The sequence below is a fragment of the Centroberyx gerrardi genome, chromosome 8, assembly GCF_048128805.1.
Source record: "Centroberyx gerrardi isolate f3 chromosome 8, fCenGer3.hap1.cur.20231027, whole genome shotgun sequence".
NCBI classification, from domain to species: domain Eukaryota; kingdom Metazoa; phylum Chordata; class Actinopteri; order Beryciformes; family Berycidae; genus Centroberyx; species Centroberyx gerrardi.
Genome location: NC_136004.1, coordinates 23,165,472 through 23,192,949, shown reverse-complemented (window position 1 = coordinate 23,192,949; position 27,478 = coordinate 23,165,472). Strand labels below are relative to the sequence as shown.

Sequence of the window (27,478 nt, the reverse complement as noted above, 5' to 3'; positions counted from 1 at the left end):
CCATTAGTTTTAATAATGACTCTCTTTTCATCCAATGACTTTATCTTCACTAGAGTATGTCATCTTCACCATGATGCAGCAGGAAACGGTTAGTTCAGCTCGGTCATTATATTAATTCAGAAGGACAGCTGATACACAGCAAACAAAGCTCAATAGTTCAGTTTTTAGTCACATCATGGGCAGCAAACTGCACCTCCAGTAAATCACTGTCACAGTCTTCAGTGCTGCTCACTGCTCTACGTCACACTGCATGCAGATGGCTACACAGGCATTCATAGCACATATTAGTTTCCATGTTTGCTCTGCTGCCGCTTTCCCCTCAGCCAGACCTTCTATTTTAAATTTTCAAATATTTCATCTGCCTGAGGAGTGTTTGATTTAATTTACAGGCGCCTGGAAAAGAAGTGGAAATACTCGCTTGCAAATTGAGATAAATCCAGCACTCCTCATTTCCCCTGTCCCCAAAAAACGTGAAGCATTTTTGTTTAAGTGTGTCATTTTGGTGTGTAGTGACTTCAGTTTGCTGGCTTTTTTTTTTAACGTGTGTGTTGACAGTGTTTAAGGTCCCTACTGCTTGCATCTGTGATGTGACCTTGTGTAACAAATCCTGCTTTTCCACCTCTTGTCACCATGTTGCTGCCCTTGTTATTATGCTGCTGCATTAGTAACAAGCGCAATGATCACGCTGAGAAACTCTTGAAAGCAGTGTTGCTTTAAGAGGCATGTTGTTGTCATGTGAAAATAAGTGTTGATGCATTGAACTGGACACATGATATCACAAAGTTCAATTGCTAGAAATTGCTCACTATTGCATATTTTAGTGTTAAAACGAGTTAAAACTGTAGTTAGGTTGTACTTTGTACAATGTACTGTAGTTACATTGTTTTATTAACCATGCTATCGTTTCTCACCATTTTTGTTTTCTTTATGATCACTCATCAACTGAAGATGCAGTTATTTCCTCTGTCCAGATCATGTAAAACATTGTAAAACATTGAATTATTTATAGTGTAAAACAACTTTCTCAAAAAGACAAAGTATTCTGTTTAAGTTCCAAGGATACTGTCTTTCCCTTTTCTATGTCTTATCCACTCCAAAATCCTGCCCCAGCACTCTTGGATGTCTCCTTTCCTTGACTCCTTTCCTGTATGATAACTGCTTGATAAAAGGTGTGGATAGGTGTTTGCTTTGGTGCAGACACCCTTGTGTTTGGTGGTCATTATGGAAAGAAGGCACAGAGGGAGGAGAAAAGCTGAGGCTCTTTTTACACCCTATCCATGAAGGCATGTTGTGTCCACATTTTTGGTGTTATCATTGGCAACAATTGTCTTGGTTTCACTTTCCCAAAGGAATCTAGGCCCTAAGATCATGTTTTTATGGCAAGTCAAAGAAGATCTAGTTGATGCTTTTGGGAAACCAGAAGCTGTTGGAACACAAGATGTGGGCACACTTCTTTCAAGGCCCTATTTTACACTCCTGAAAAATATGCCTGTCGCACTCATTTGAAGTCAGATATCAAAAGGCAATTTTTCACTTGTGAAAATAGGGCCTCAGACATGATTGGAAATTGTCCGAGCCAGGATCATTAGTTATCAGTTATCTCCTCTCACTCCAGCCCCTCGCTCTCCACCAGGCTCCATCTCGTCCCCTGGGTGGCGCAGGGGGTCTGTGACTCCCCGGGTCACCACCATCGCCTGCCCAGGCTGCCAGCATGACATCGACCTCGGCGAGCGCGGCATCAGCATGCTGTTCCGTAACTTCACCTTGGAGAGCATCGTTGAGCGCTACCGCCAGGCGGCCCGTGCGGCCATTGCCATCATGTGTAACATCTGCAAGCCTCCGCAGCTGCAAGAAGCTACTAAGAGCTGCATGGACTGCAAGGCGAGCTACTGCAATGAGTGCTTCAAGCTGCACCATCCCTGGGGCACGCCCAAAGCCCAGCATGAGTACGTCGGCCCCACCACTAACTTCAGGCCCAAGGTAGGAGGCTTATTTTCTTTTCCTATTACCTCCTGAAGGCTCAAGTGCACTGTGTCGATTATAAACTCAAAACAAAACCGCTTTATTCAGTTGGACTATGGACTATCTTTTATGAGAGAAGTTGTTACAGAACTCTCCCTTCCTGTTTTAAGAAAAACATGAACCTTTACAGATCAGTCATTACTCTGATTCTTTAAAAGGTTGGTGGGTGGTGGGAGTGATCAATGAAGGACTCACTGACCCTCACTGTGATCTAAATGGGATCAATTGTTGCAGATGAATGCAAGCAGTTGGAAGTCTGTCACCAGCTGAAGGATGTACTGATCTTTAATTGGGTCTGTAAGGTGTGGGTTAGGAATGTATCTTGTTCATGTTGGTTGGCCAGTTGATTAGTCAACTTGAAGTTGGAAGATTTGGGGAATAATGCTATCATATGATATAGGCTCTTGATATAATCTGATCAGAACCTGATCAGGATTTGAACTGAGGATTTACCAGCATCAATCTGAATGCATCTGATGACTCATTGATCTTATTGAATTGCTTGTTGTCCTCCAATCTAAATGTGTTAAAGACATCCGTAGTTGTTTAGAGATGTCTTTTCCAGTTTGTCCACTATTTTACTTAACTACTTTGTGTGCTCAGTTAATGGGAATCAGTTTGAATTTTATAACTATTGTTTGTTTGTTTGTTAGCTCAAACGGCAATTAAATATTGAACAATCTCTGACATAAAGCTGATATGGATCTCAGCTCTGAAATACTAAGTATCCTGAAGTTAACTTCTATTTTAAGGGGCCTCAGGAAATGGTTCAGAGAGCTGTCTAAATGCTTTTAAACTATTAATCATCTTCCTGTTGGTCCCATCATGAGCTGTTTCTTGAACACTGTGTTCTGTTAAATATCCCTCTTTAACCATGTGTTTGACTTTCAGGTGCTCATGTGTCCAGAGCATGAGATGGAGAAGGTGAACATGTACTGTGAGGTCTGCAGACGACCCGTCTGTCATCTCTGCAAGCTGGGAGGATCCCACGCTAACCACAAAGTCACTTCCATGAGCAATGCCTACAAGATCCTCAAGGTACCAGACTGAGACTCTCAGTCACTCTTTTGGAAGAGATGGTTTGGGCGCTGGTAGGGTGTTTTGTGTGTTGAGGTAGTGGGTAAATGCTGCGTAAACTCTATTCAGAATCAGTTTAAGTGTCTAATAAACACAAAGGAATTTGTTTTGGTGTAGCCTAATCGGTGTGGTGATGCATGAAGAATTTAGAGTATAACACGCTAATTACTGACACATGATACAAGGATTAAACTGACCTCGCATACAATTCCAGAGAGTTCTATTAACAAGGCCTTAAAATGGAGAAATGTGGCCAAGCAAAGCAGGGCCTTGAAAAAGGCAACTATTTGTAAGCAGTCTACATATTCAGGATCGATCAATATGTGTTTTTGAAGGCAGAAACCGATATTTTGAAGTTCAGAGTAGCCAATATTTTGTGCTGATATTCAATATCTTTAAATTTGACCGTTTTATGTTCCAGAATTACAAGGATAATTTTATTCTCACAAAAGCAGCGCAAAAGCCTCTGAAACAGCACTGAGAGCATCATGCGATGCTAAAAGTCTTCATTGAAATTTTCAATCAAATTCTTTTCGGTGGTTAGCAGCTCTTCACAGCAGGGTGACCCTCCCCACCTATTCAGTGTAGGGAATACATTAGGCCTTTAAATTAAGAATTAAGATAAAAACAGAATTGAACAACTAAATTAATAAATAAAAGGTGCAAAGAAAAAAAAATCATTGCAAGTTTTTACGTAGCTATGGTCAGGGAGAAACCTCTGTATCGGCAGTGGACGACATGACTGGCCAATATCTGACATTGAAAACAAGGCCAATATCGGCAAACCGATGTATCAGTCAAACTCTTCTACATAACTCTTCTATATATCACCTACAGCAACTCTGCTTTCACAAAAGGGTCTGGGACCGCTGCTGGGCCATAAGTAAACCATTTGACTGATCAACCCACTCTGGAACAAAAAGCCTCATCCTGGAACTGCTTTACTCTGTTACACCTCCCATTGACCTGGTGCCTCGATCTCTCATCTCCTGCTGTAATATTCATGGCTGACCCGCACCTGTGCTGGCGCGCACCAGACCGTAGATATCAACTTCCCCTTTGTTTAGATGCTGAAAACCAGGCTAGCAAACCAGGCTATCGCTAATTGGCCTCACATGTGGTCAAGAGACTTTGTCGCTTAGTAACTGAATTCTTTTCAATCAGTTTGAGTGTTTTGGTTTAGCCTGTGAGGAGCCAAAGATGGCTGGGGCTTTGTGTGCTTTGGGACAGTCTGATTGGTTCCAGTGAACTAGGCAAGACCAGTCAATCAAAGAGAACTTCCACCTTGTTAAACTGAAGAGGTGCTGGGTTGAAGTGAAATGTGTCAAATAGTAATTTTATCCGGTGATGGGCATTAACAAGCCAACCCAGTAAGCTCGATGACAGGCTGTTCAGCCAATCGGGGTGGAGTCTGGGTGAAATCTGATAGGCTGGTCCATGTGGACACAGACTCTACGGTTCTTAATATTTAATGAGATGATTTGTTCCCTATAAGTTTGTGTGTGTTGTATCCTCTGATTGTTTGAGGCTGTATTGGATGTCCTGAACCCTTCGTCAGTCAGGAAGTTTGGGTTTCAGATGCTTTGTTGAACACCACCTGTGTGTGTGTGTGTGTGTGTGTGTGTGTGTGTGTGTGTGTGTGTGTGTGTGTGTGTGTATGCCCTTAAACTCAGTGTGTTATTGTCCCACATCTGTATGTGACTGTAATAGTGTACTCTATGTTGTGTGACATGCTGCACCTACTGAAACCAGCTCTCATTGTGGTCGGGGCCGTATTGGATGTTCTGCACATGACTAGAACTTATCATAAATCACGAAGTAATTTGGGTTTCAGCTGCAGGTGTGAATTTTGGTTGAGATCTAGTGTCTTTAGTGGTCGAGTACGTTTTACCTCCCGCAAGTTGCCGCAACACACCATGTTTGTCACCATCTCAATTCGGGCTGGCCGATAATTCAATATTATTGTGACAATATGATGATTTTTGGATATTGTGACGCACAATTCTGCTGTCTAAATTGATGATGACAAGCAAATTTTATTTTAATAAAATTAGGTATGAAACAATTTAAGGAATATTATTTGAAAATTTCAGTTTTGTTTGACATCACACCTAACATTACCATCAGTTCAATGGGATTAACATTGATTATTTAACGTGATTTTTGCATGTTGTGATTTATATCGATATCCTTATGATTCCATATGATATTGATTTCAGTCACATCGCCCAGCCCTAATCTCAGCGCTGTGTGTGCATACATGGATCATTGTTTTTAGGCTTTATGACACCCACTCTCTTTGCCTCTGATCTTTTCTCTCACCAGGAGAAGCTGGCCAAGAGTATCCATTACCTCATCAGCAAAGAGGACCAGGTCAGGACTCAGATTACTGAGCTTGAGCTGCTCATCAATCAGACTGAGGTAAGAGAGCGCTGACTCATGCTGCTGCAGTGCCAACATCCTTTTCCCCTCCACTCCCAAACCTCTACACAGCATGGCCTTTTTTGTAATCTTTACAATGGAATGAAGAGTCTTTTTCACTTTTCAAAATCTTTCACTTTAACTATGTCATTGTCTTTTTCCTGATCGTATTTGATCCCTAAGGATAAAATTACTCTTTTGTATTCAGCTCGCACTCCCTTAACCATCAGTCAAGAAGCAAAAGAACTGGCTTAGGTGTTGCTTAAACCGCTTATTAAAGATTTAGCTCTTTTCCCAGCTACATTCCCTTGCACCACTCTCGACCCAAAGTCCCCCTTTTAGATAGCTTTTCTAGAAATTAGTTCTTCTCTTAACCCCTCCCCACTTCTGGTCCCTAACCTCTACCCCCTTCTCCTCCAGAGGAATCTCACATGTTGCTTTTGATTTAACATCTCTAAAACTCTGCCTTAACCCTGGAGAAAAAAAGGTTGGCATAAAATGGTAAATCACTCTTAATAGTCCCTTGAACTGCTTTATTTCATTTTCAAAATGGTTCTATTGGTTGTTTTAGAAAGCAAAAAGACCATGTGTTATGATGCCTGTAAGCAAGTAAAGTCTTTCTTACTTGGCAAATATTTATATAGCCTCCTCTAAACCAGTTTGATAAGTTGAAGAACAAGATGTTCTCTGTAAATGTATGAGGAAGGTCATTTAAACAAACACTATGCAAACCACACAAACAAGGAAACACAGGATTTGCATACTAGTTCCCCTTATGCGTGTCTGGGTTTCAGTCCTCTACCCTTGTCCCCATTGCTTATATGAACTCCTATTACTTTTACTTCCTGGAAAACAGTGGATCTTTAATGATGACCTCATGCTGCACTGGTAGGCGTAAATGAAATATTCCAACCAATAAAACCATCAGATTTTTGAACAATCCCGCCCCTCTGCTCCCCGCCCATCAAATAGAGCTGCCTTTCTCTCCCTGACTCATATTCCATTGGTTTAGACTTTTGAATGATCCCTCACTGTGTTATGTCAAAAGTTTCATGTGACGACACATGCATAGTACAATACATTGAAACTGTAATTATGTTTCAGTATGAACTGTTTCCTCACTATTCTTCTGAGGGGAGGAGAAAAAAAGTAACAAGTCGACAGGATCATCAAATAACATGACCAAGCATTAACTGTGGCTCACTGTTCCCTTACAGGAAAACGGCCAGCTAGCAGAGCGTCGCGCCAATGAGCATTTTGAGCGTCTGTTCGAGACGCTGCAGGAGAGGAAGTCCGAGATGCTGAGGTCCATCGAACAGTCCCGCAACCGACGCCTGGACCAACTCAAGGGCCAGGTACAGCAGAAACGAACACCTGCAATCAATATTCTGTGTCTGTTTCCACTTAACACATGCTTCCAAAATTATCCTCTTATGAACTAGATGAGATATTTAAAAAAAAATCAAGTATTGGCATGAATTATTAAATCACAGTCTAGTAGTTGAAATGTCAGACAGTTGAATGAACATAGAATAGACTGTACATAGTAGATACAAGCCCATAGATGAATAAATTGGCAAAGGAAGGGCAAGGGGTGGGGACTCGCACTTATTCATCATGCTCTTGGCTGCTGACACTTAATCCATAAAGTCATTAGGTATCTTTAAGGTCAGTCAATGAATACAGAGGCTAGAGATGGAAACGAGCTGTATCTGATGTTTGTTTTTGAAAACATATCAATATGAAGCCTCCTTTTTAAGTAAAGGAAATTTAAAAATGCTGAAAACAAAAACCTAAATAAATGTTTTTTTTATTTTTTTTTTAATCCCAGGTGGAGGAGTACCAGGGCATGCTGGAGAACAGCGGTCTGGTGGGTTACGCACAGGAGGTGCTGAAAGAGACCGACCAGTCCTGCTTCGTACAGACTGCCAAGCAGCTGCACACCAGGTAAAGTGTGTACTGGAGAATAGTGATGTAGCAGGAAACGCTGAACCATTATTTCACCTATGTCAGTTTCATTTTGCAGCGCTCTCCACTCGACTTGATTCGCAGCAGTCGACCTCTGACCTCGCCTGCTCCTGGAATGCGTTGCACCTCTAGAACTGTAATAGCGAGATACTTAAATCCTCGTTCTGTTTGCCCCCTGCCACAGTGAGGTCAGAGTGCAGGGTCGGCTACAGAACGGCGCCGCTGGTAGAGATTTACTGTCTTGCTCAGGGACTCTTCAGTAGGATGGATACTTGCTGACATGGGGGGCTTGAACCTCGACCCCGTGGTTGAAGGGTGAGCTCCCTGTTCACAGCAGCACCCTAAGGACCCTTATTCAGACTCGTTGTTAATTATACCTAGATACAACCTAGATTTACTTATTGAAGTGGAGATAAAAAAGCATCGTCTTCACTACCCTGCTTCAATTAATGTGTTAGAAGTAGGATATTGAGAGTAACAGAGGCAAAAATTAAAGCAATTGTGTAACTGGGACAGCTAGTATTGGTGGCTGACTTTAAAAACCTTATAAGGATATCTGCAGCTAAAATTAGATCATTCTCCCTATGTGAAGTATCACTATAAAGATACTGAAGTGCTTATGAGTGTAAAACATAGCGCAGTATCAATTAAGCTGAGGAGTCTGTGAAGCAGAAATTTAATTAATTTGTGTTATACTACTTAAAACTTTGGCATCATCATACTCTGCAGTGGGATAGTCCCAACAGTGCACTATAGCATACCTCCAATCTCTTGAAGTAGTTCTCCTTCATCAGAATGTAAGGAAACTGGCAGAAAGTCTGGCAGTAATTCTTAAGGCCTTCATCCACTAAAACCATGGCTGTAAACTGCAGTACTGTCAAATTAATACTATCAGTTCAATAATGATTAACAAATACAATTAATTCCAAAATGTTAATTATGGCTATTTAACAAAGTGCACAATCACTGACTCTGAAATTTCAGTGAGGTCAATAATTAATATTTTGTGTTGCCTACATATTGCCATTGCCTTCCTAGTTCCCAGTGGATTTTCCTTAGTGGGACTTGGTCTGTTTGTTATTTTAGTGTTGAGGGCTTCAATCTGATTATGTGTTTGTGTGACTGGAGTGTGTCAGGGTTTTAAACATACAGAGCCACGAGTGCAGAGGTTAAGCAAAAGTCTACAGGACAGTTAAGAACAGACTCACAGCAGTGTCCAGTTAACTCTCGGTACGGGAGGGTCTTTTGCTCTAAGGCGGCTAATTGATCTCCATTAGCGGCTTTGGATATTCAGGGAACGGTTTCACTTTCAAGAGCGCTCTATTGCCCGTACAGTTGGGAGCCTGTTTTGTTTTTTCCAACAGACATAAAGTCTTGGTTTTCAAGGATGTTTTTCACAGTTTATGAAAGGCGATATAAATATAGATCCATGTCCTCTTAACCTCAAAGTACAGGGTTGATTAAAATTACGGCAGGCGATACCTCAGATAATTAACTGTGAGAAGAGTCTATTCTTTCAAGGTAATGATACATCGTTCCCTTAATTGTCTTTGCTGACTGAGTCACAAAGAGCTTTTATAGCACCATTTTTCATCTCAATGACTCGTCCTACCATTTTGTGCCTCCTTTATTCTGCAAGTTCCATTTCAACAACCACATAGCTGTCATTTGCACCTTGGTGTTCAATTAAGCTCAGCCGGCCAGAACTATTTATGTGTTTTGAAATGATGTAAAACAGTTTTGAGTATGTCTGCAGTGAATAACGGTGCCATTTCGGTGCCCTTGGTATTCGTAAATGGTGAGCTTACGCTACTGTTCACCAACCAAGATCCAGCTCCGGTGAAAATGGCATAATTTAGTGTCCCGTCTGTGTCTTCAGAATCCAGAAGGCCACAGAGTCGCTGAGGACCTTCCACCCTTCGGCCGACCCCTGCTTTGACGAGTTTGTGCTGGACACGTCCAGAGAAGAGACCCTGCTCAAAGAGATGTGCTTTGGTGGAGGTACAACCAGTTCATTTCAATTAAGTAGTGTATTGTGCCTTATGAGAAGAGATAAACATAGTCCTTTGCACATGTGCTTGAGGGAAGTAATAACATTTGAATTTTATTTTCCCAGGTGAGGTATTTGTTGGAACACACTAACACTAAGTTATACAGACACAATTATACAACACAAATTAATATAGGCATGCTATCTGATTTATGTAGGGATGAAGGCAATGTGAAATTTGACTGAAAACAAATTACATTTCAGAACTGAATTGTGGATTGAGCCAAACAAAAAAATAGGTTAATATTTCATTGGTTTCCATGATTCCATGCAAAGTGACACTGGAAGGTCAAACTGGATAAAAGTCACTTCCCGACTGGAAATGGCTTTTATGTTTTGTGGAGCGGGCTGTTAGGAGTTTCAGAGGTCACTAACAGTTCGTGATCCTGCTCCCAGTGCCCCGTTGTCACAGCATGTCTCGGATACATTGTGCTAAAGGACAAGCTGCAGTGAAAGCTTGACCACAAGCTTTTTCCAAGACTGGAAAAAGTGACCATCAATTGAAGTCAGGAAAATATGGTGACGTTTTCTGCTTCTATTCATTTCTGAAGATAAAGACGCTCTTTGTTCTTGTGTCCTCTTGACCACGATAAAACATGGCCATCATTATAGTGCTATGCCATTTCAAATTGTTAGGTTACCAAGTGAAGTCATTCTTTAAAAGAAGACTGTGTGGTCAGAATAAGCGGTGTGTCATCACCTGTCCATCACTTGAACTGCCATGTGAACTGCGCCGTGCTTAGAGGTTATGTATGAGCTGCTAAATTGGATAAGCAGGTTACAACCCTGGATATACTCACACTGGATTTTAGAGATGTTTTCTGAAGCTTTTTCCTGGTCCACTGATGTGTAAAGGCTCATTCTGTATAAGCCTGTTCAGGTAGCAGACGCCTTAACGGATACAGAGACAAGGGCAGACCGGTACTTCTATGATTGCGTGTTGTCTTTAAAGAGTGTCTCGTAACTGTCCGACTAAATATAAAATACTGTGGACTGCCCAGATTAGGCACAGGAAAGAAAGTTCTGGCACCTAGCCACTCAACTATCAGACTTTATTTTAAAGTGTAAGTGATCTGTTTGTTAATGAGTTAACTTTTTTTCTATAATTTAATCTTAATTATACCAGGTAGTCCAATTCAGTTAAAGAATCTCAAGAAAGCAGCACAACAAATGTAAGCATTGCAGATAAAAAGAACTGAACAATACTTGGTAGGTTCAAAACTTTTACCAAAGACATAACAAAGATGCAAACAAATGATCAATAAGGTTTGCTAAGTCCAAAGGCCAAAAGTCCACAGATAATTGAGCAGGGTCATAAAAATCTCAAAATAAGAAAGTGTAAATAATCAATGAGGGTCACTAAAAGATCAATCAAAGGCAACATCAGCGTCTATGTGAAATGGCTTTTGTTCTGAACTGCAGTAGGTCTTATCTACATGTGAATAGAGGTTTGGCAGTGATTGATGGCTGTTGGTTATTATTTAAAGGGCCGCCGATTTACTGCCGCTTACACACATTGTTATGATGTCAAAGCTGCTGCAGCTGCACTTTTCTCTTTTAGCATTTTGAAACTATGGTACATGTGGAGAGGTTCTTCATAAAAGCTGCAGGACCAATGGGCCTTTCATTCACCATATGCTAAATATCAAAAGCGATGATCTTGCAGTCAGGGACAAATTTTGCTGGTTGGTCTGGTATTTGTAGGTTTTATTGTTATCCAGCTGGAACAGGCACATGTCACTCTGAGTTTCATCAATACAATTGTAGCTTCCTGACACAGATGGTTCTGCTGGTGTTGGTCTTTTGACGGGATTAATCCAGTTTCATCGATTGATCATCTGTGTGGGAAAATGAGAGTTGAGTGACAGTTGGTGACATTTAGCTGCATGTGGCAGAAGCTTGTTTATGGGCCTTTGGTCTGTCTCCTATCTAATCTGACAACATTGTATAAGCGAGTGACGGGGAGGGAGAACGGTATTGAATGACACTGTGTTGCAGATAGTGACAGTTAGTTGTGACAGTTTTTCAGTCGTATTTAGCCAGCGACAGTTGATTGGTGCTAGAGGTTTGAGGGCAGGCTGAGTCCCAGGGTCAGAGCTGACGTTAATGGAAAGTGAGATGAGCCAGTAAACCAACGTCAAGACAAACTCAGTACTTTGGTTTTGAGTGGCGGCTGTGCTATTTTCCAGACCTCAGCATTTAAAAAGTAAATTGGGATTATTATGGAAATGGACATCTCCTGACCCTCTTTACAAGGCTGAATTCTCATTGGCTTAGGGCCAACTTCCCTCAAGTGGATGCGACTAAACAAGTGACAGTTGTTCAGTGACCGATAACCGTTGCTGACAACAAACAAGGCTATTCAGTTAACAATGGAGAGCCATGCTGTTACAGTTAATAACGTTGAGTCAGTGATGTGAGGTTTATCTCAAAGGCTGCGGTTGGCTAGATCTAGACTTTTGGACAGTTGGACTAGGATTAAAATGGCTTGGACTACTTCGTATTGCACTAATCAAAATGTGAAATGTTTGGGCCACTCCCTTCTGGCCCAATCACAGCAGAGTCGGTGAGAAAACATGTATGTTTCATTTGCAAGCCCATACTCCTCCAGTGAAGACAAATAGTGAACAAATAGTGGGGTTTTACATTCAGAAGATCAGGAAGCCATATTGAATGTTCTGGAAGAACACTGGAGGAAATTGATACCTGGTTTGGCTATTGATGCAACGCTGTAATGGAGACTTTTCTTTGTTAAAGTAGAATAACATTCAGTTTAGATGTTTATGTCCTACAACAGGTATTTCAATAATAAAGTTTTGAACCAAATTATCAAAATTATGAATATGTAATACATACAGATATACAACCTGAAACTGATCCATTGACCACAATTGGGAGCCTGACTTTGTTTTGTTTTGTTGCCATATTTGTTTGAACCTTTACACCCAAAGATAACTTAATTTGTTTTCAGTTCCAAATCGGATAATACACCCTGCTCTCCAGAAATCAATAATAATTGTTATTGTTACATTTACCTTTCCCATGTTTTCTACATTCTATGGAGTTGGTACATTTGACAGAAGTACAGTAAATGTTCAGTGCAGACTGAACTGTCTTATGGCTAAGGAAAAATACATTAAAAGTGGAAATAATCTTGTATTCACATTCCCAAGATGAGTTTCCAGTCATATTGTCTATGCTATGTCTTTTTTGTTTCATAATAAACACTGTACCTTTTTTTTGAGATGGACAAAGCAGCAGCATTAAGATGAGTTTCCCCACTATGATCATTTACTAATTCAGAGGCTGTCAGTCAGACCTGTTTTTATAAAATGGCTGAATATTCATTATTATGCCTCTTTAGACATCCATTTTGTGGAATATTCGATATTAGGAAATGTACCCTAAACGAATCAATGTCCCGTCTTTTATAGAAAGTGCTGTATGCAGCAGTTGGGTGCCAGTCATATTGATGCATGTGTTTAATCGAAGTGGCCTGCGGGAGGTAATGATGCTCTCAGTCTGAGCTCAAGAGGGAGAAAGGAGACTATAGGGGCATTTATATACTGCAGTAATTGAATTGGTGTCTTGGCAGATGATGCAGCAATGTTTCCTTGGAGTGAAAGACTGTTGAACTGAGTCATCGTGCGCCTAAACCGCAATGTGTGGCACTCGTATAAGCTGTAAAGACATTGGTGTTTAGTTGTGAGGGTGCTTGGAGAACCTCTAAGGACATTTTTCAGTCTAGAACAAGGCCCATTTAATCTGCGTCTAAACGATATTTCTATCAGAGAGGCAGACAGAAGTAACACTTGGTGCTCTTGTCGATTTTAAGAAAAAAGCAGTGAAGTCCTTATGTTTATAGGTGCTCATTGTGAACAGGAATCGAGTCTATTGAAAACCTCCACTGAGAAAAGGCACTCTAAATCCAGTAAGGAGGGACCTTCCCTCACTGGAGGTTTTCAGTCTTAGAAATATCCTAAGAAAACTGAGATAATAGCTAGATACTATCATTTGTTATCCTTGAGGAGTGTGGCTTGTATCCTGCTCAAGTGTCACTGAAACACTTGACTTAAATCAAATAATATCCCACTGTCAGTCTCCAGTACTAGTGCCAGCCATCTTGTCGGTGCACAAGGCTGTATGTGTTGTCCTCGATGGCCATAAGGCTGCCCATGTTTCTGAGGCATCTCTTCCTGCCTTGGATAAGGCTGTATTTGTGTTCTGCCATGCCAACCCCAGTTTGGCCCTTCTGAGGGTTTTGACCCCATGTTCTGCTTCTCAAGAGGCTGTAAAAGCCTGTGTTGTCAAGCCTAAATGACTGTGTGGTCCATTTCAAATTGAGGTTTCCTCTCATGTGTCTGAGGTTTTGCAGGCTAACAGTGTCAGGCTGAAAACACAGTGCTGTTTTCTTCTGTTTCCATTGATGGTCAACTTTGAAATCACCCTGCCCAACACCATTTCATCCATTTAATGTGGTTTTTTTTTAATGAACATTCCATCACAGATATTGCAGTCCAGGAGAAAGTCTAGTTGACAGGACAATATGGAAATACAGGGGGAATGACAAGGGAGAAATATAGCAGTTGAGAGCCCGGTCCTGTGACATTTGTGAACGGCACAGTGGAATGAATACGGGCACAGAGAAAGCAGCTCCCTGTAGGGTAACTTGGCCTTGCTGCTTTCTGTCTGTCTGGCAGTCGCCTGTATGTGATCAATAGGGCTGTTTTTCTCAGAATAGCTGAACTCTTGGGACGGCTGCCTGCTGCGTTGCCTGGCTGGCTGCCCTGTTTGGTCCTTGCCCGCTGCTCCTTTCTGCACCATCCAGGGCTACCAGGACACCAGTGAACCCTGTAATATAATAATAATAATAATAATAATAATAATAATAATAATGGTACCTTTCTTTTGCTCTTCTCAGGTATAATGGCTTTTATACAAGACACTGTCTAAAAAATGTTCTTGTATTGTGTGTTCTATTGTACACACATTCTGTTGGACACACATTAAAAACAAAGTAACAGTAAACATGTTGTCCCACGCAAATGATGGCGTCCCCGTCTGGGCCAATCAACAACAAATATGTCACCTTGTTTAGAGCTGTAATTGTAGTTCCCCCTTGCGGCAGTCAGTGTAATATTGAATGCTGGAATGCAGCAGTGAGATGCATCATTTCCCCAAGTTGTGTTAAAATGTAATCAGTGATGTCTGAGAGATTGCGCAACACGTGGATACATGAACAAATTATGTAGTGCCCCCTCTTGGGTGTAATTTCAGCAAAATCCAATAAGTAAAGAAGCGTTGTAGCGCCCCATATTAGGCCAGTCAGTGCCATTGCCAGAATGGAGCAATGACATGCAAGTGGTGTCAGAGATATTGTGCGTTACAGATGGCCGGCCCAGGGCCCTCCCCTGATTTCATTGTGGGGGATAAAAAAAATTGCAGAAAGCAAGGAAAATTTGCCATCTGTCTGGTTGCTACAGAAGTTAGCGCAGCAACTAGTGTGACTTTCTGTAAAGAGTGCCATCTTGTGCTTTACAGTCTTGTAAAGCGCAATGCCCACTTACACTAATTACATTTCTTGGTTGTTGCTACCCGCCTAACCTGAAGCAAGGGGAAGGTATAATGGAAGTGTAATTCTTATAGGTAGAGGAGAGGGGTTAAGAAGGGAGGAAGAGGGGCAAGGTCAGAATATTGTTTGGATGAAGCAGGGGAAAGGGGATGGAGAAGGGAACTAGTCAAGGCGGACCATAAGAACAACTCAGGTTGGGCTGTGGTTGTTATTGTTTATGTGGAATCTGTGTGTCTCAAGAAAGGGGGAGGGTATTTGGGAATATATATAAGAATCTAATGTTTATGGAACTAACTTTCTCTTAATGAATGTGTACTTCCATATGAATATCTTCTAAATGGACTGACTTCATATCAAACGCCTCAACAGGAGTAGAGTCGCAGACATTACTGATCCCAATCCAGTCTGTGATTTTCTTGAGCAGCTGAACCGGTGCAACAGCTGCACTTGTCGGCAGAGCTGCAGCTTGTATGTCAGTACAGTCCGTTAACAGTAATACCTTTTCAAAGAAGCCGCTCTAGTCTAGATCTACACTGTGACTAACATGGTGATGGGGATGACAGGAAAGCAAAAAGGGAGAAAGGAGAGGTCATCTTTTGTATCGTACATCTACTTGTCTCCATTTTTCTAATTATATGTTCTGTGTATATATATCTGCACATTTTGCTGTATTTATGATGCCAACTAACCATGGTTAAATTCTTACTACATGTAAATGGTTATTAAAGCTAAATCTGGTTCTGTAGAGGACACAAAATGTCATGAAGGAAAGCTATGCCTGGGAGGAAGAGAAGAGTGGAGAGTGAGGATTAGCAAAGTAAATTTGGAAGCTCAGAAAGGTCAGGGATAGTGGTGACACTGGTTGGCAAGGGGAATCTGTCTGTTGGGAAAAGGGCTTTAGGAGGGGGATTGGCAACACAGAGGGAGAGAGAAAAGAGGAAGGGGAGTGGGGGGGTCAGCATTGTCAAAAGGGAGAGAAAGATTGAAATATTACAAAGAAGAGAAGGAGGGGAATTAAATTTCAGAGAGGGAGAGTGAGAGAAATTAGCAAAGCGTGCCTGGATCTTACAGAAAGAGGACAAGGACCTACATGGTTGTGGTAATGTGATTCTCTGTTTCTGGAGGGAAAAGAGGAGATTGAGGGAGAGGAGGCTGGACGGAGAGAGGAGACAACTGTAGAGGATGAGGGGAGAGGAAGCATGACACAAAGGATGCAACGGAAAGAAATGAGGGGAGCGATAGAAAGAGGGCGGTTAGTATGTGCATGAATCCAAAGCCAGGGCCAAGATAGGTCGATGCTTACACCCACAGAGAGGAGGGAAGAGAGAGTGGAGTGGAGGATGAAGAGTGGGACAGTGATGGAGAGGGGTCAAAGGTGGGCAGGATAAAGCAAAGAAAGGAAGGAGGGAAAGTGGAGGTGAAAGGGGAAGTGAGGGGTGGGGGTGGGGGTGGGGGGGGGGGGGGGGGGGGTGAGCTTTACAAAGTGCATTTCCTGGCAGTGAGTGTATGTGGGAACCTCTTAGCAGGCTACATTATGCAAGACAATCTTGTCCATTGTCCCAAGGGGATAGTCCTGATCCAGGCAAATCTAATCTTTGCCACACTTGCACATTTTCACTTGCATAAACCCAAGATATTGGGCTCAGATCCTTTTTCCTGTTAGGGGTGTTTGGCATGATCAAGGTTTGATTTCGCTGGTATTTCTTTGTGTTGTGTCAGTTGTTATTTTACACATTCTCACATCGTACTTTAGAACGGACAGGAACAAAAAGTTTCACAGTAATTAATTTGTTTTAAAAAATGTATTTCGTATTTTCAGTTTTCCTTACTTCTCAAATCGGACCTTTGTAGTTCTGACATGAAGCGAATAGACTCATATCTTTAGTAATTGACGAAATCTGACTGTAGTTGATCATTCCCTTTACTTTCTTTTCCTTTCTTTCTTTTCTCAGTCCCAGACCCTCCTCTGATTGACCTGTCCCGTAGCAGAGTCTACAATGAGGCCACAATCTGCTGGAGGCTGTCTGATGACCACCTGCCTACAGATCATCAAATCCTCGAGTACCGCAGGTGGGTGCACACACACATACACAGAGATAATGATGATGGAATATCACTTATTTACCAATTATCCTTGAGTAGTATAATTTGGATCATACACGCTCGGCTGCATGCATGTGCACACACACTCAAACACAAACAAGAGGAGCATGGGGGGACTGTAGACCCACAGACAAGCTGTGTGCGTGTGAAAAATCAGAATAAACTAACCATCGGGGTTTCTCTTCTTTCTCCCCAGACTAGGGGGCCCTAGCCAGTCCCCGTCCCAGGAGGATGGTGAGGACAGTGGGGTCTGGAGGGCCACAGACAGGGTGTACGGTCCCAGTGCAGTAGTCTGTGACCTGGAGCCCGACAGCCTGTATGCCTTCAGGGTCCGAAGCTGCAGGAACTCCATGTTCAGCCCCTACAGCCCTGAGGTCACCTTCCACACACCACCTGCCCCTGGTAGGCATGATGAGAAGTGTGGCAAAGGGGGTTATTCTGTTGGCTAGAGGGGAAAAATATGAATGGTGCAGTAAGGGGATATACTCAACCATCCCATCCCCCAAAAATTCAAAATCATCGACGAATCCTTGCATGTGTCATTCTTGGTCTGTCTTTCTAGTCTGTAGGTTGGCCAAGCAGGAGCAAGAAAAACTAATTTCAGCCCCAAGACCTCTATTTATATATCAGAACCAAGAACACTAAAGCTGTAGTCCTTCTTGCTACTGTTCGGCCCATGACTGCATCATCAAATGTAGGATTTGGGGTGGTGAATAAAGCCTGCCTACGAGATGCAGAGCGTATTGACAAGTGTAATGGCACAGATAAGCATGTCCTACTCTTGACAAGTACATAGAGGTAAGGCCAAGTGGTCCTTAAATGCGGAATCGAATCTAATAAAGATTATGAGCATGTGAGGTGCTGTGGCAACATGTCAAGATGTTGCCTGGGTAGGCCTACTTACAGACGAGGATTATCAAATGTTTTTATCCTTCCCATTTCTCATCCTATTAGCACCTTCTTGAGTCCAAAATTGTGGATGAATACATACAAGTAGCAAGTGGTAAACTGAGTAAATCTTTTATTACCATGCCTCATCGCTCCACAGGCTAAATTCAATTCTGATGTTGTATCATTATTGTTGATGCTAGTTTCATTAATTAATCCACAAAATGCCGTTATTATTCCCAGCATTAGGCTCCTATTGGCAGACCAGTCCCTGTTATTGGGCCTCTCTTGGCCAAGGCGAGGGCTAAGCTCCTCTATCCCCTTTACTTCTCAGAGCATGTCTGAGTATTTAGAACTGTGCCGGATTTTAGGAAGATTACCGACTGACAGATGCTTCACTGTTTAAAATTTGAATTCTGTTCTAGTGTACATGATACAGTTAATGAAGGACCACCTCCAGTGGCTTTTCACCATGGTAATGTCTTCTGTGTTGCAGACAGCTGAAACCAGCATAGTTTTTTGTGTTTTTTGTGAGGATATTTGTGTATTGTGACAGCTTGCAGAGGAACCCTGCAGTTGCAGTTTGGTCTGCATCTGCCATTGACTTTTTAAGCTTGCCAGACAGACTCAAGGTGGCTTTCATTTTAAAGCTTTTCTGATTAACTATCATCACCAGCCATCTGTTGAACTTGAGTTTAAATCTTATCCTCCCAGCAAGGGACCATATCACTTTGATTCTTCTACAGAGTGATTATATATCATCAGGTTCCCCTTGCCCTGGACTGCCCAGATTGTACATACCTGCACTTGTACATAAGCGTAGTTATAATTGCTCGATGTAGCATTTCATTGCATCATCATTCTATTCTTGTCAAAGTCTGGAGTCTGAGCCATAGAATTTGAATTCGCAGAAGAGTTTTCTGTGGCTGTCTAAACCATAACATTTGAACTTCATTTTGATGCACTTCCAGAATACATAATTGTCTCAGAATGCACATTACCTCATGCCTTTCTCTCAAAACAAAGGCAGTTCCCAGGAAACTGCATCAAAATCAGGCAGTTGTTCTTATGTATACATGGCATGTCACTCCCCGATGTGATATGGCTGTGCTTTGATTTGTCATTTGTGTTGTGGTTGGAGCTTTCACATTCCTGTGCTCCGCGGTTCGTGTAAGAGGCAGTGGATGGATTCACTGTGCGTCAGTAATGAGGTGGAATTTTGGGCCATGGCGGAACGCAGAAGAGGTCAAAACATGCACGCGCTCACACACTTCCCTACTCACAACAGAACAGGATGACACGCAGTATTTGGTTTCAGACAGCGCACATGTGCATACACTCTTCAACCAGACCCTGCTGTAAATGATAAGGACATCACAACAACACATGAGCACTTAGGTCTGTGCTATCCAAGGTCAATCAGTCTTGATATTGAGTCATTGCTTGAGGAAGAAAATCATTCCCAGTCCCTCATGGGCTGGCATGGGACCAACATTTTCCAGGGCCGGTTTGCCTGCCCAAAAAGAATTCCTTGTGCTGGGCCCATGGTTACTGAACCCATTGTCGTCAAGGAGATTTGATTGTTTTGTTGTTGTTGAGACCTAAACAATTTTTTGATCCTGGCACATTCACTGAAGAGTCAATATTACAGTATTGCCAACAAATTACCATTCAATAAAGAACTAGGCCTGTTACTTTACTGGGTGTAAAATTCAAATATAACTGCTTTGCTTTTTTATTCAATTTCACCACTTGTAAACATGTCTCATAAGCAATTGCTGAATTACTGATTGTATCGAAATTTTATTCAATGGCATTGACTAATAACATATCAATCCACAGTACCAAAGCAGACATCACAGGTCCAGTGTAACTTTGCGTGCAATTATGCTGCTTGAAATACTTGAAATGGATTGAGTACTGTGGCACTGTGGTCTGTTCACACTATAGGCAGGCTGATGCAGTCATCATCATTATCATGCCCTAGTTGTTATGAGAACTTCCCTAGCCACATGCAAATGAAGTGGTCTTCCCCTGTGTAAACCTCAGATTGCATGGGATGGTTGAGTGAACAGGCATAATTATGTCAGCCTACACGTATCCTATATTATGCTAATCATGGCCTTTGGCCCATAAACTATTTATAGAGTGAATTTAATCACATCCAGATGAGGCTTGTAATTGGTTGATACACGTGAGTAATAAGAGTAAGGAATGATGCAATGGATTTCAGCAAAGAGGGTCATTCCACATGCTGCTGTTGGCAAATTGGTCTTTCATGTAGCTCTTTTTCAGATTGTGTTACAGCACCCTCTTGTGTCAGCCTTGGTAACTTGCCCATTTCTCAACATCCAGTAGAGGAAATAAATCCCTGCCTTGAATGTTTTGTGTGCACTCATAAAATCTCTTTTTTCTCCTGAATATATGTTTATTTTGCTCTCTCCATTGTCTTACCTGCTCTTCTACTCTCCCATGTTTTCTGCTTTCTTCCCATCTTTCTTCCCATTTCCGCTTCTCCTCCATCCCCTCTCTTCCCTTGTCTCTCCTCCTGTCGTTTCTCCCTTTTGTCCATCCTCTCTCTCGATCCATCCCCTGTCTCCACACCTACAGCCTTTGGTTTCCTCTTCAGTGACAAGTGTGGCTTCAGTACGGAGCGCCTGGTGCTAAACAAGCAGCGCGACAGTGTGGAGAGTGTGGCGGGCATGGCCTTCCTTCTTGCTGCTGAGCGTGTGCAGACCGGCAGCTACATCGGACTGGACTACATTATCGGTGACGCCGGCATCTCTCAGGGGAGGTAGGCCATCAGAACATCTTGACTTGAATCCAGGCAAATTTTGATGCCAGAGACTGACATTGAACACAGCACAACACAAGGCAGTGTAGCAAGTTTTATTGTATTCAAAGGAATCATTCACACACATGCTGAAGCTTGTTGCCACCTTGTTCATTAGACCTTTGTCAGTGTATCATGCTGCCCAGATAAACATTCTTCCGGTGTGTTTTCACAGGTTCCGTCATTTCCACGTTTCCCATTTATTTTCTATGTAAGCAGCTGTGCAATGCATTCTGGTAGCGCCACAGTGCATTTTGTGAGACGCCGCGTCACGTTGGCTGCTCCACATTTGCATAAAGTTGAGATCTAGTCTACTTTATGCAAATCACGGGTGTCCGGCGTGACTCGCCGCCACTCGAAACTCCCGAAACTCGTGTGCAAACTTTTAAACTAGCCGTTGTCGATGAATACAGATTCAGCAACTGCATGGCTTATTTCTCGTTGATGCGATTAACATTACATTACATTACATCATTTAGCAGACGCTTTTGTCCAAAGCGACTTACAATAAGTACATTTTGTCAGCAGTAGTGAAACCAACTGTGCATCACAGTCTTCATCAGCTAAGACTTTTAATAGAAAAATAAGTAGCATTCGTTGAAATTTTTTTATTTTTATTTTTTTAAGTTTAAGAAGGGTAAGAAGATAGGTTAGTTCAAGAAGGGTCCAGGTGTAACCTGAAGAGATGTGTCTTTAGTCTTCGCCGAAAGATGGGCAGTGATTCGGCCGTTCTGACAGAAGGGGGGCGCTCGTTCCACCATTGTGGCGCCAGGGATGAGAAGAGTTGCGACCGGGAATTGATAAGGGTAGTGAGGAAGGGAGTGATGTCAGTGGAGATGGTTTGGAGAAGAATGGAAGGGATAGAATCAAGGGGGCAGGTGGTGGCTCGGTTAGACCTGACAAGTGTGAGGACATCTTCTGGGGAGAGGGTAGAGAAGGAAGCAAGCCCAGGGACAAGGGGCAGAGAAACAGGTTTGGAGTAATGAATAGTGTTGTTAGTGGCTGGATGATGGAAGGAACAGCTGATGTCATCCACCTTCTTAGCAAAGTAGGTGACAAAATCATCAGCTGAGAGGGAAGAGGGAGGGGGAGGGGAGGGTGGGTTGAGGAGGGAGGAGAAGGTGGAAAACGGTTTACTGGGGTTGGAGGCAGAAGACTGGATTTCAGTAATGAAGAAGGAAGTCTTTGCTGTTGACACAGCAGAGGTGAAGTTGGAGAGGAGAAGGTGGTAGGCAGCGAGATCGTCAGGGCGCTGCGATTTTCTCCATTTCCTCTCAGCTGCCCGAAGCTCTGTTCTATGAGTGCGCAGAGATTCAGACAGCCAATGAGCAGGTGGAGAGGATTGAGCTGGTTTAGTGATTAGTGGGCAGAGAGAGTCAAGAGAGGATAGAAGAGTAGTGGAGGCCTCCTCAGTGGACAGGAGAGAGAACTGCTCGACTGAGGGAAGTGAGGAAAGGACAGCAGAAGAGAGCAAGGTAGGTGAGAGAGTTTTTAGGTTGCGTCAGGTGGTGATAGTGAGAGTGGATGTTGAGTGGGAAGTGGGGTTGAGATGGGAAGGGAGAAGGTTATAAAGTGATGGTCAGATACAGGAAGAGGGGTAACAGTAAGGTTGGAGGTGCAGCAGGATCTGGTGAAGATCAGGTCAAGCAGGTTCCCTGCCTTGTGAGTCGGAGGAGATTGAGAGAGGGAGAGGTCAAAGGAAGAGAAAAAGTTAAGGAAGGCCAGAGAATGCAATTTCTCTGGCTGGATGTTGAAGTCATGGAGTGCCATCCTCAGGAAAGAAGGAGAGGAGGACATCCATCTCGTCAAGGAAGTCACCAAACTGTCTATATATCCATACCATCTCCATTAGCCTCCATTTAAAACAATGTGATACTTTATTGATCCCTTCTCTTTTCAGCTGCACTCCTCCACAGGGAGGTCAGAGCACAATTGAAGACAATTTTTATACACCAGTCTAGTCAGAAAATAACTAAGCATGGGCTAAGGGTTATCAAACTTTCCAACCCTGCAGTCATAAAAGTGGAATTGACACAGACTTCTGTTTTGCAGGCACTACTGGGCCTTCAGGGTGGAACCTCACTCCTACTTGGTCAAAGTTGGGGTCGCCTCAGACTCCAAGCTGCTTGAATGGTTTCACAATCCCAGAGACACCAGTAGCCCTAGGTAAGTAAGTGCCAGGCACACATGTCTATGTGCATAATACGAGGCAATCATTTTAAATTTGTCCGTTATTTATGTCCCTGGCTGAATGAAGAGTAAATTACAGTAAAAACGTGTTCATGCATTTACATACCTGACTGCAACACACACACATATAGACACACAGGATCTCACTCCAGGGATAATTGTGGTTGAGTCATACTTAATCCTGTGATGTAAGAGAGCCAGTATTAACTTGTAAACAGCTTACTCACTGACAAAGCCTGCCTTTCTCACTGGATCAGCTCGTGTAAAAGCATGTAAAGGAACACATTATTTGCGTGAATAATTGTTTATTCTATGGTAATTGCATAATGTAAAGCATGACAGGTGACAAATACCAGGCAGCATTCAGCCAGTGACTTGAAGCTTGCATATGCAGCATTTAAACTTCTAAAGGTTTTTTAAAACTCCTGAATACTTCGCAGTATAGCAGTATAGTAGTAGTCATATCAATTTATATTTTTAGGGGGATTTTTGTATTGGTAAGAGTTGAAACAGTTGCATACTTCACGTTGGGGCTAAAATCAAAATGGCTCACCTAATTCCTAAGCCACTGTAGCTCTCCCGCTATAAAATTGTAAGTATTTATTTAAACTCGGACACTCCCCCATCTAAACTTATTCTATACACACTTGATTGAATTGCACCCAGCTCTCACTTTGACATACATTTTAAAAACTTTGATTCAAATTGTCAAGTCATCTCTCCCTATTCCCCTCCTCTCCCCCCTTCTTCTCCCCTCTGGTCTCCTCCCTCTCCCTTTACATTCCTCTTTCCCCTCACCAGGTACGACCACGATAGTGGGCATGACAGCGGCAGCGAGGACACATGCTACGAGATCTCCCAGCCCTTCACCCTCCTCACACTGGGCATGGGCAAACTCTTCATCCCCAAGTCTTCCTCCTCCTCCTCCGTTTCCACGGCAAGCGCAGCTTCCGGCGACCCTGGCAACCGCGTGCTACCCATGCCAAACCGCGTGGGCGTATGCCTCGATTATGACGCGGGCCGGGTGTATTTTTACGACGCCGACACCATGAGGTGCCTTTACGAGAGGCAGGTGGATTGTTCCGGGACGATGTACCCAGCTTTCGGCCTCATGGGCAGCGGCAAGGTCCACCTGGAAGAGTTCATCACCGCCAAGAGACTGACCTTCTAGGGAGGGATGGGGATAGAGAGCGTCGATGCATTAGGACCTTTGTATGTTTGGGGTTTTCCTGTAATTATACATCTGTATAATCTATGACTGTTCTGGTGAGAACCAGGTCTTAAATGTGACGTGGGTTTGGCTAACAGGGTGACAAAGTACGATCCAAGAGATTATTCTAGAAAGCAGACTTGATCGTAGCCATTGGTCCTAAATGTGAAAATGGGGTCTTTGCCTGAGACTGACTTATTTAGAGTTGCTTATGACACTAAATATTAGATGTGGGTTTTTGTTCCACATACAAAGATATCGAGAGATTGGTGTGGAGAAGACCTTTCGCATCTATACCAAAGTCTCTGTATCTCTTAACTTTATTTCACCAGGTTTTAATTTCCAGCTATGGTCAGCTGTTAATGTGTTGGAGTTGGCTGCAAAGCTAGTCTGCAGTCATCTTAAGTCTGTCTATGATTTGAAACGCCTTCTAGCTTACACTTAAAACTCTTTCTCTTTTGCCAGGTTTATGTTTATAGAGAATTATTTTGTGTGACTGGAATGAATTCACATTCACATTTTTGGGCGATCTTCGTCACTTTGGCTGTTTTTTTGTTGTTAGATTTTGAGTAACCTTTTGTAGCAGCGTAGGTCCAGTTGTAATCTTAGTGGACCAAGAGAGCCTTGTAGCTACTTTAAAGCTAGTGCCTTGGTGCCTTTTTTGGGAAATGGGTCACTTAGTTTGCTCTAGCACGCAGATGTTATGGTGTGTCAATGCACAAGCATAATGGAAAAGGTTTATCAGCATAAAAACACTTGATTTTCTACTATAGGCCTAGTTTGATCACAGACACCGGTCTCAAAATTTTCCCTTATGACACTTCATGGTATTCACATATCATATATTTACTCTTGAATATATCACAGAAAATACTACTTTGCCACTGTAGGTTTAATGTAGGGGCACCTTGTCACAAATGTGTTTAGCCATTTTTGCACAGAATGTTAAAACTTTACAATCATCAATTTCTAATCACTACCTAGTTAGCTCTTCACTTTAAATGTTATGGACATAATTAGCACCTTGATGTTCACTGTAACCTAGTCACACTGTCAAAAGCTTTCATCCTCACTAATATAAATATGAATCATGAAATGGTTACTTAAAGGCCTCTCACTGTTTGCACTCTCACAGCTGTTCCACAGCACTGAATGTTATCTTTAACATCATATAACAAGCCAGGCACCAGAACACCTTGCACTCGTCAACATTAATTTTATAGCTACAGGTGTTCCCTAAGTCACTAATAGCCAAAGCGAGTTGGTTCTGGTACTGACTTAAGCAAAACACACAGTTCTGTGGCCTAGCCAGACAAAAACAAAATAAAAAAGGGGATTCAGGTTCTCTCAAAAAAGTGCTATCACAAAACACACTATTCAGTACTGTTACTTTTAAGACCTTCTATTATTTGCAGTGCAGACAGACAGCCTGTAGCATATTTCACGTATTTCAGTGGTGAGTTTGGCTGTCAGAGACAAACATTATGAAAGTAGTTGATTGGCTTTGGTTAAATCAGCTCAGATTTTTAAATCTAAGACGGCACACTAGATGAATTCTTCCATGGGTAACCCCCCTTGGTTTTTGTATAGGTGTGAATGTGTGCCTGCACATGGATTTGTTGGTACATTCATGTATATTTTTTATTTCTGGAGGGTTAGGGTAATCGGTGTGTGTGTTTTCTCAGGTTTCTGGCCCTGACTGGGTCCCAATGCTACCTACCTCTATCTGTCAGCCCTGGAAAACCTTAACTACTGTACCTTTCCTCTCAGAAACACGTTTGATTTGATTTGCAGCTTTGTTAGTCACGGTCAGTTCAATATCTCAGCCTTCTCTTATGTCAGATAATAAGCTGATCTTTTTGATTTTAACTTCATGTACATATTGATCGAGAGTATATTATTTTCAGTGAAATAAAACTACTGTAAGTACATCTTAAAAAATGTCATGTTGTGTGTTACTATTGGTGGAAATATATTGTAACTAAGCAAGTAGATGTTACCCTTTTCAGCTGCCTTTGTCAAGGGAGTGTTTTTAACATGGTACTAACATCCCCTTTCCTCCTGTTTGTGGTGTTGGTTTCATTAGTCCATTTATTTGAATGTTGAGATATCATAGAAATTATCATGTATGTGACTCAATATTTTGGATTTTTGTTCTTGGTTTTAAAAATGTAATAAAATCACACTCTTTTATTATTGCTAAACAGAAAATTTCTCCCATCTTAAACTGTAACACAAATTTCTGTGACATTTGGTGTGCATATTTGACTCATCAGTTGTGCTGCTCTGTAATTTATTTTCACTCCATTCCTCCTAGGTCACAGACCTGAACCGTGATACCTGTATTTTTAAATTGACTGTCTAAACACCTTTAAAACAAGTCTATGCACTTACAAATATGCGGGGCAGGTTCAGGGGTTTATTTACATCACAGAATGTATTCCTGTTATTACAGAACAAACAATTGAATGTCTTTTTTTTTTTTTTTTTTTTAAGTTAGTTTCCTTCTCTTGGTTTCTTTCACTTGGGATCACAGCAGCATTGTCTCTAGGTATAGAAATTTGGTACAAGGCTTGTAATCTGAGCATCACAGCTGTGTTTAGGAAAATAAGTAATGCATCCTAGCCTGCTTTTCAGTAGTGAATTTAAAACCAAATATTCTGCAGGCTGGCTCCCAATCTAACTTCAAGCTAGCACTTTAAAGATCTGTAGCATGTCAGCAGGTGGTTTGGCTCTGCAGGTGTGTATGATAAATTAAAATTTGTGTGTGCAATATTAGGTAGACTGCGGAACAGAGAAGAGAACAGTTTAGACAGACGTAGGCTATTAAGACAATTTGCACTGTTAATAGTTTAAAGTTTACATTATAGTTTTAAATTGGTGAAAACTGAATTAAAAACACTGGTTGACTTTAAATATGAAGCTTTTGTTTTTCAGCAAAACTTTAAATTTTCTAAACTCTAAAGTAGTGACAGTGCATTTGTCCCATAGTGTGTTCTCCAGAGGGTTGGGATGTGGTGTGTAAGTGGTGGTTTTCTGTAAGTGTAGTATGTAAAGACATGAAAATTTGTGTGTGTTCTCTGACCTGATTCCTGGAAACGCTACGCTTTTTAATTTGCTGTGTGGGGATTTTATCAAATAAAA

The 27,478-nt window shown here is 42.0% G+C and overlaps 1 protein-coding gene across 7 annotated transcripts in view; it reads left to right on the top strand.

Moving 5' to 3' along the window:
• Positions 1 to 27,476, top strand: part of trim36 (tripartite motif containing 36) — a 39,424-nt gene extending 11,948 nt beyond the window's left edge. For 4 of the 7 annotated variants that reach the window (XM_071907205.2, XM_071907204.2, XM_071907203.2 and 1 more), the window contains 11 exons: positions 1,634 to 1,980; positions 2,914 to 3,060; positions 5,425 to 5,520; positions 6,738 to 6,875; positions 7,352 to 7,467; positions 9,368 to 9,489; positions 17,063 to 17,180; positions 17,410 to 17,615; positions 20,712 to 20,895; positions 22,987 to 23,100; positions 23,926 to 27,476. In XM_071907205.2, coding sequence (XP_071763306.2) covers positions 1,634 to 1,980; positions 2,914 to 3,060; positions 5,425 to 5,520; positions 6,738 to 6,875; positions 7,352 to 7,467; positions 9,368 to 9,489; positions 17,063 to 17,180; positions 17,410 to 17,615; positions 20,712 to 20,895; positions 22,987 to 23,100; positions 23,926 to 24,295 — 1,958 coding nt within the window. In that variant the 3' untranslated portion in view covers positions 24,296 to 27,476. Of the gene's footprint in view, positions 1 to 389; positions 471 to 1,633; positions 1,981 to 2,913; positions 3,061 to 5,424; positions 5,521 to 6,737; positions 6,876 to 7,351; positions 7,468 to 9,367; positions 9,490 to 17,062; positions 17,181 to 17,343; positions 17,351 to 17,409; positions 17,616 to 20,711; positions 20,896 to 22,986; positions 23,101 to 23,925 lie in introns of all 7 variants that reach the window. The other 3 variants (XM_078285090.1, XM_078285089.1, XM_071907206.2) reach the window with 2 other exon arrangements.
• The last annotated feature ends 2 nt before the right edge of the window (positions 27,477 to 27,478 follow it).